Source organism: Furipterus horrens, unplaced genomic scaffold, assembly GCF_987537825.1.
Source record: "Furipterus horrens unplaced genomic scaffold, mFurHor1.1.pri manual_scaffold_4, whole genome shotgun sequence".
Classification (NCBI taxonomy): Eukaryota; Metazoa; Chordata; class Mammalia; order Chiroptera; family Furipteridae; genus Furipterus; species Furipterus horrens.
Window position 1 is genome coordinate 5,311,574 of NW_028327174.1, and position 9,235 is coordinate 5,320,808.

At 45.4% G+C, this 9,235-nt stretch overlaps 1 protein-coding gene across 1 annotated transcript in view; it reads right to left on the bottom strand.

Annotated features, from left to right (window-relative positions):
* Positions 1–8,368, bottom strand: part of EP300 (EP300 lysine acetyltransferase) — a 68,442-nt gene extending 60,074 nt beyond the window's left edge. Inside the window, exon 1 of the mRNA XM_090272373.1 lies at positions 7,127–8,368. Coding sequence (XP_090128499.1) covers positions 7,127–7,220 — 94 coding nt within the window. The 5' untranslated portion in view covers positions 7,221–8,368. The remainder of the gene's footprint in view (positions 1–7,126) is intronic.
* Positions 8,369–9,235: the final 867 nt, after the last annotated feature.

Genomic DNA, 9,235 nt, shown 5'->3' on the forward strand with positions numbered 1-9,235 from the left:
ACAAAGTTTGGATCTTAAAAAAACAAAATTCACTTTGCTAACTACAATTTACTATAAACTTCCAAGGCAAATGGTAAGTGCATTTCAAGAGATAAATGAACACCCTTGGTCTTCCTGCCATTAGGTTCTCTCCCCTGCTGATCCTGTAGTGTCACCAAAATCAGTCTTTCTCCTTTCCCTGACCATGTCACTCCCCTGATCATAAGTTTTTCTCCTGATGGTAAGATAAATGTCAAATTCCTTAGCCACTTCTGTCTTTTCGTAACAGGACCCCAGCAGCCTTCTCCATCTGTCTCCCATAAAAACCCTCCACCATACAGTCTGTTCCAGTCACATCAAAACCACTTATATTTGTTCCACCTGAAATACCCAACTTCCCTACGTCTATGAAAAGGTAAGTTACCTCCAGCTCTCCTACCCCCATTCAAATATACACATTCTTTATGAAGTTTTTCCCCCAACGCTGCAAACCCACCCTGTTAAGAGTGAATTTCCATTCTCTGCCTTTATTCAAAACATTTTTTTTAAGTTATGAGAGTATAACTTATGGGAAAATTGTGTGTTCATGTCTACCAACCCCACCAGATCCTAAAGGACCGGAGAGCAGAAACGGCACCTTGATTCACCTTTATTCCCAAGTCCTAATGAGAGAAAGGCATACTCAATTCAGGAGAATCACACAACTTCAAAATGTCCAAAATTTAACTCATCACAACCCCTCCCCACATATCCATACACAAATACTATTTCCTTTCCTACATTTGCTACTTTAGTGTAAATGACATCTTTATCAATTCAGCTGCCCTAACTTGAAACTTGGGAATTATCCTTGATTCCTCCATTGCAATACCTTAACATCTAGTTAATCATTAAGTTCTGTTGGCTATCACCTTCCCACAAATCTTGTCACTTACATCCATCTTCTAATCCAGGCCACCCTCAGCACAGCCAGAATCCTAAAACGGCCACTTCACTGGTCTCCCAGCTTCGTACCTTCCCCTTGATCCTTGCCGAATAATTCCTCACTTAGTCAATCATCTACAGTACAATTCTGCCCCACCCATTTAAAAGAGCTAAAATGGAAAATCTAAACTCCAGTAAGCATTATTAAGTCCTGCATGATTGGCCTCTTGTGCATCTCCATGGTCATATTTCTTGCTATCCCCCCAGCCAGATGGAACTTACAGGATCCTGAACAGGTGACACTCTTGTTCCTAGCCTGGTCACGCTTACTAACTAACCCTATCTATCCTTCAGATCCCAACTCCTCAAGGACGGCCACTAGAGTACCAGTAATTATAGGACAGGCTCCCCTTTCTCCCTGTGCTTCCCAAGTACAATACTGATCACATAAGACTTAAACGCTGCTCTCCTGCTCTTATCTATATGTTCCAGGATGGAAGGGTCTGTCTGCTTGGATGACCAGAGTAGTCCCTGTACTGAAGAGAGTAAATACCTAGCATACAGAAAATGCTCGTCTAATACAGGACAACTGCTACTTTGTCAACCCTTCTAAGCCAGTTTTTTTTCCAATTGTGGGTCACAGCCAAAGGAAGGGCATAAACTCAGTATAGTGGGTCACAACCAGTTAAAAAAAAAAAATGCAGTAGAAAACATAGAGTATATTACAAATAGTATTATTTGTTCACTCACAGAGACGAGGTCTCTGCTTTACCACACAAAATGCAGTTCTTGAGTGTCATGAAAAAAATCTGAAAAGTACTACATAGCTCCTTCTACTTTCCTTCCTCCTCCTTTATAAGAAAGTACTTTTTTAAGACCCAGATAAGCAATAAAGAATAGGAAAAAAAAAAAGTGCTCAACCACACAATTCTTCAGCAAAAATCCATTGAGTATTTCCAATAAGGACAATCTGCTTTCTGATTTATCATTATGCCTCAAAAATTTGTTGATTTCATTTCAATTACATATACAAAACAGCCAACATCCTATGTGACAGTATATGTAGTACTTTTACTCTTTAATCTCTGCTGCCATACTCTTAAGACTCAAAAAAAAAAAAAAAAAAAAAAGTCTCTCAGTAGATGATGCACAGGCTACCTGTGGACCAGAAGCCTCACTTCCCAGACTACACTCTGAATCTCACGCATGTGTCTGTTTCCAGCCTCCGTCCGTTCATGAAGAACCCCACCACTGCTTTCTCCTGTATGCTTAGCAGTGAGGGTAAAAACAGCTAGCACCTAGTAAGCGCACATGCCGCGCCAACCCCACCTCAGGCATCCGAGAGGCAGTTCCCATTCACCCCTTACCCCAGTCCTCGAAGGCGGGCACTACAGGCGAGGAAGCTAAGACAGAGTTTAAGTAACAAGCCCAAGCTGACTCCAGAACCCAATCTCTTAACCACTACGTTTTTTCAGTAGTTTTAATTTTTCCTCTCTCTCTCAACTAAATTACTCCTAATTGCCTTGTTGGGCATTTATTTTAAAAAAGATCTACACCTAAGAACAAACGAGATCCAAATTGTTTAGAAAAGGCTTAAGACCTCAATTAATATTTATTCTCCTTAACCTTTTTGAGAATTAAGCAATGAAAAATTCCCATTAAAATTTCAGAAAACTACCATCCATCACATGGGAAAAAAAATCTGCAAAATTCATTGTTGTAAAAATTTTACACTTGGTATAATTTGTTTTAAACTTATTCATTAATTTCTCTAATGTATGCCAGACTTAAAAAAAAAAAAAAAAAAATCAACTTCAGCCCTGGCTGGTGTGGCTCAGTGGATTTATCACCGTACTGAGAACCAAAAGGTTGCCAGTTCGATTCCCTGTCAGGGCACATGCCAGGGTTGGGGGCCAGCTCCCTAGTTGGGGGCATGTGAGAAGGGACCACACATTGATGTTTCTCTCCCTCTCTTCCCCTTGTTCTAAAAATAAATATTTTAAAAAAAAATCAACTTCAAAAATTCTGCAAGGAAACATTAAAATCTCAGACACACACACACACGAAGCATTCTTATTTTTCCATTAATTGTTGGGTGTTTGGCAGAATAACTCCTGAAATGTTTTTTTGTAAATATAGCACAAAGTATTTTACACTCCCACTGTATCTGCAACATTTTTGCTATTTTTTCCTTTCATATTTACTACTTAATACCCCTAACAAACACCACTAAATACCAATCCTCAACTTATTAAATCATACATCCACTTTGCCCTTTTTATAAAACAGACTAAGAAGAAAGCAGAAAAGCAAAGTAAAACAGAAACTAATACCATGAGGCAATCAAAGCAGGAAAAAACCCCTTTCCTCCATCCGCATCACCCATTCAGTGGATATACCAATATGTCATACATTTCTTACCTCTGCAATGGAACATGAACTCCTGCAGGAGGAGGGCATCCATATTATAATACACAGAAGAGTTATAACTTAACAAGTCATTTTACCTATCAAGCACAGAGAGCCTTCCTGAAGTCCTATAAATGAACTTACAAGGCCTTGAGAATAAGCAATTGCCAGAGTTCAGGTACTTGGTAAAATGTCTTTCATTTTAATTTTAACAGTAATACCTCACTGGGTCAAAGATCGATAAACGAACTCTAAGTAGAACTCTAATTTAAACACTAGTGTGTAAAAATTAAAATGAAAACATAGCAAAGGCTTAAGAGCTGAAAAAAGAAATGGCCTCCTCCAAAAACATTCTGGTTAGGATGTTGATTTAAACCACTAATACACAATAGTGTTTTGAGAAAGTAAAATTGACATTTAAAAATTCCTTGCCACTTCTCCACTGTGTACACTAATCTAGTGGTTTTAATGCATGTACAGCCCTGGCTGGTGCGGCTCAGTGGACTGAATGCCCGGGCGCCTGCGAACTGAAAGATCGCGGGTTTGATTCCCAGTCAGGGCACAGGCCTGGGTCGCAGGGCACGTCCCTGATCTGGGGCGTGCAAGAGGCAACCAACTGATGTTTTTCTCCCTCTCTTTCTCCCTCCCTTCCCCTCTCAAAATAAATAAAATATTAAAAAAATAAAATAAAATGCAAGTATATTTTATATACTAGCTACCCGAGCAAATTCTGACATGTGAGTACACTTGGCCACAAAACTGTCCCAGAAGGATCTTTACTTACTTAATATGACAGACCCTAGCACTGTTGCTGTCACCCATCTTTCCAGAGCCTGTTCTTTCAGGCATGAAGCGCTAAGTGTGTACGGAGCAGTGACAGAACATGCCCAGTGCGCCAGGAGGGCAACATATATCATCATCCCCACCATTCCCATCACTCAGGTTATTGTTACAAATAGGTTCAAGAAATTCCTCCAGGACTTACCTGGTAACTTTCCTGTCAATAATTTTATCAAAAAAAAAAAAAAATTTTTTTTTTACAAATGGTTATTATGATCTTTTTGAGAGAAGGTAAGTCATTTGATTTATCAAATAGTTTTGACCTAACCATAGTAAATTAAAACTTTCAATGACTCAAGTGCAAATACTGAAACAGGAAAATAAAAATACAAAAGCTAAAAAATAAGTCTCTTCCTTCCCATTCCAACATGTGAAACTTAAACTTCATTCAAGTTATTTGAATCAACCTGGAAAATTTTTTTAGAACAATCTTTGAGTAAGTCATTTTTATTCTGCATCAGTGGCAAACCTTAGAAATCCAGAAGATGGAATTTAAACACTAATTTGTTTTGTAAGGCTTTCACAGGTCAGCCCAATTGGGTTCTAGTTTTCTTTCCTATAAAACTGGCACATGCAAACACTCTTGGTAGACACACTTACACTACTAAACTTGTAAACTTCTGTTTAAAAAAAAAAAAAGTTGTTTCTGGGGTCTAAAATTTTGGCATCATTTTGACCCAAAGATAAAATATATAACCCAGTACCAAGGAACAACTTACTTTCACATTTATAAAATGTCTAGGTGACAGCTCAAAAATCAGAACCTAAGAGTTACAAGTTTGAAATTTAAAGTTTTAAAAGTGAAGTAGCTCTGTTAAAAAGCTGCATGCGAACTTGTACCACACACTACTGGATACAAAGAGGAAAAACAAAATCTAAGTGAAACGGTGCCCCAACTCGGAGTGTTCACAGGGACATAGTATTTTCTTTACACCTTCCCCACTTCCACAACAAAAAACCCCAGACCCATCAGGATTAAAAACTGGACAAAGAATTCTTGAAATACAATGTTAGGGGGGGGAGGGGGAGACAACCATCACTACAAAATTTAGACAAAGCTCACTAAAGATAAACTCAAGAGTTTATCTCAGTGTTGAAGGTTTTTTATTTTAAAAGCCCACCTGACACATTTAGGACTCTTGTAACTATTCGGATACAACAAACAACAAAACAGTTTTCATGTAACAGGTGAAACTCTACACCAAAATGAGTTAGCTGAAGTTACCAAACACACAGATCAGCGTAGAGACCGCGGCAGGGTCTGAAAAGCCTTCCTCTCAGGCCCTGCATCACTCCGAGACGAAGCTGCTCAAATGCGGAGCCATCACAATCACGTACACAAAAGAAGCTTTTCTAAAATATCGCAAGTCACAGGCTCACGCAAATGTAAAATCTGTGATCACATTACCTAGAAACTAATGGAACAGCCCAAAAATCTACAGGTGAAAACATGTCAAAGGGTGATCTGTAAGAATTTCTGAACGACACTTTAATAAGTGCAAAGGAATACACTGCTCATCATGTACATGAATTCTGAGGAAAAAAGGTAAAAAAAAAAAAAAAAAATCCCTGAAGACTACAGAAACTTCAAGGAATAAGGACAGATCAAAGTTCATGCACTGCCGATGTTACAAGCCTGAAGCAAGAGGAACTCTGCAAGTCCCCAATTTTTGCAGGTTATCTTTCTTATAGGAGCCAAGATACCAACACTTTCACCCTTTAAAATGAAACCTACTTAGAAACGTGCTTAGAAGTTCTCTACAAACTCAAAGGGTACATTTAACTCCATTATGCACTCTCACTGGCAGATGGACCCATGACGTTGAGCCTGCTCTTGGGGAGTTAAAAGGGATGCTCCGTAGTAAGGGGGAAACATCTTGTGGGCTGTCAGATGGCCAGCCATTCTTCCTCTTCATTATCCTGGCACCTCAAACAACTGTGACAGCAAGAGAGGAGGTCAGTGCCCATCAGGATAGCACCCAACTAACTGTAAGGAAGAGATGATGGAAGAAAGTCTCCCCTGAACATCTAGAGCTTTTTAAACAGAAATTTCCAAATATGTTTAAAGTATAAAAAGGCAAAAGACACACAAATGCAAAACCTCATGCACATTTCAAACGTACTTGCAATTCGCGATTGAAATTCTCAATGTTCTTATCTTGATTTCCAAGTACGTAACTCCACAAATCAGTTATCTCCCCCCCACCCCCCGGAGAAAGTGACTACAAACTGCAAAGAAAATGCCCCTGCTCTCTCCCAAACCTGAAAACCCAGAGTTTCAGACATTTTGGTCTCAAATCAAAGAAATGGAAAATGTAAAATGAACTGCGCTCCATATTGATTCTCAAAGCAAATAAGGGGAGAAAGAAAAAAAAAAAAAAAAAGAAAAGAAAAGCTAGGAATGGTAGGTAAAATAATTCAAACCGAATTTCAGGCTTGACTCAAACCTCACGTCCAATCTGAAATCCTGGATCATCTACACACAAATAAATAAAACAAAGATTTTTCTTTTTAATACCCTCATCCTTAACAGAAAATCTTGTGCAAAGAAAATCATAAAAAGCAAGAGTGGGAAGTAGAGGAAAGAGTAAGAGAAACCAAGGAGAAAGGATTCGCAATTCCTCCTTTACCAGCAACAAAAAAATTAAAATTGCACAAAAAGCCCGTACACACAAACGCACTGCCGTTTCCAAAATTAAACTGCACGGGAGCAACAATAAAAGCCATTTCTGTAGCACCACTGAAGAGCTCTAATTCCAGAACACACATCGATATGACATAATGTTGCAACGAATGTATTAGGAAGCGAAGAAAATGGTTGGACTACTGGACGTCTTCGACCAGCTCATTCAAACACCTTTAAAATTTAACCGAGAGAACTAAGAGGGGAAAGGAAGAAAATATGGAAGGAGAAACCCGCACGGAGCGGGGAAGATGAAAGGGTCTGTGGCAGGCGAGGGCTCCCGAGACTAACCTGTGCCGTCGCTGGCCGACGCCGAGAGGGCCGGAGACGAGAGTTTAGGCCGCTTGGCTGAAGGCGGCCCCGGTTCCACCACATTCTCGGCCATTTTTAATTCTTTCGGAGATACAGGCGAGGAAAACGAGAATTCCCCGGGAAATCTCTTCTTCGGATGGGGTCCCCGCCCCGCTCCCCGGAGTGGGCTTGGGGGGCTCCGCCGGCCCCCGACGGGGGGTGGGGGAAGTTCCTTTTTCCCTCCGCCGGGTCGCGGTGACTGTGGAGGGATGCCGACCCGACAGAAAGGTAGGGGCAAGTGCGAGGGGCCGGGCCCGAGCCCAGGCCCGGAGGAGGGCACGGCAACCCAAACCCGCCGAGCGAGTCCGCTGCGGCGAATTCCGGAGAACTCGCAGCTCTAGAGGCGCAGTCCCCGGCCCGCCGCGGCCGGTCCCTGCCGAGCCGAGGTCTCTCGGAGCGCCGCCGCCGCCGCCATCAGCCTCTTCCTCCTCGGCGCTGTCCTCCTCCTTCTCATCGCCACAAGGAGGCGGGGGCGAAAAGGGGGGAGAGGAGGAGGCGACCAGACACACTCACCTCCTCCCGGTGCCCCCTCCCGGACCTGCGCCCCCACCCTCCGAGCCCTCCTCCTGCCGCCGCACCGGCCCCTAATGGCCGCACAGAGCTCGCGCGAGCCGAGAGCCAGGCTGGCGCCGCCGACTCACATCGCGCGGCGGAGGCGCGGCCAGGACGCCGGGCGCGGAACTCGCTAGCCCAGAGGGCCGAGGCGAAGTGCGCCGCCCGCCCGTGCGGACGCCGAGCCCACCGCGGAGGCCCAGCTACAGCGGGCGCTGCGCTCTCGCGGAAAAAAAATACGGCCGCGGCTGCGGCTCCCACTCCCACTCCCGGCGGCCAGGTGCCGGGAGCGCCCGCCCCCCGGGGCTCCGCGCGGGGCCGCCCTCGGCGGCGGGCGAAGGCGCTGAGGGGCGCGGGGTTATGTAATGGTCCCCCCTAGGCGTCGACGCCGGCCCGGCTGCCGGGCCGCGGTGGGGGTGTGTTCGGGCGGGAGGGGGCTGGGGGTCGCTTCGGCCCGTGCGCCCCGGGCCCCCTGCTACTGTCGCGGCCCCTGCCGCCTCTCTCCGGCCCGACTCCCCTCCGCGCTCTCGCTCTCGCAGTTCGTACTCAGCCCGGCGTCCCGCTTGCCCACTCTCGCCCGCTCCCTCTCGCCCTCTCTCCCCCCCGAGCCTAGCACACAAACAAGATGGCGGCTGTTGTTTCTTCCCTCTGCCGAATCCTCCTTACGGGCTAGCCGTAGCAGCGGCGGCCGGAAATGAGCCAAGGGGGGGGAGGGGGGAGGGGTGGGCCTCCAGAGGGAGGCGGTGAGGGGGCGGAGCCAGGGCCCTAGCCGCTCACACAATGGGGGACGAGGGCCCGGGGGCGGGGTCAGTTCTAATCACGGGATCCGCCCAAGGCCTTAACGTTGTCGGCGCTTCCGCAAACTCCCCCGGAGTCACCCGGCGGCTCCCTTTAAAGGGGAGGATTTGGGGGGGGGGGGTCAGGGACGGACTCGGGATCTATTTTCAGTCGGTGGACACTTACGGGGGAAGGTGCCTGGGTTGGGTCTCTGCGTAGGAACCGGTGGGAGCCCCGCCGGGGAAGGCGCCAAGTCACTGTGCAGGTGGCCGAGAGGAGCTGTGGGGATGGCCCTGCGCCCCGGGTCCTTGAGCCGCAGGTCTTTGGAACCTCGGTTGAATCGTCCAGTTAGGGGGTAGGTGCCCCGCTGGCCCCTATTCGGGCCAGAGACCCAATGCGTCCTCTCCCCTCCATCTCCTTCTCAAAGGGAACAGGTTACATCCAAAAATCACAGTGATTACAAGTTGTTTACTTTTCCTCTGAATTTTACAAATGTTTGACAACGGCCATGCATTATTCTGATAATAAGAAAACAAAAATCACAGCAGTGGGAAGACGTTTTAGGACCAGACGTAAATTCGTTTCTTGCAGAGACCTAAATTCGCTTCTTGAAGACCACGTGTCCACATGCCCCTGCCAGGTATCCCTGTCACCGAAGGGGCCTTGAATTCTTTTTTTCTGAACTCATCTGGGACCTGAGGACATTTGAAGACATTTCTT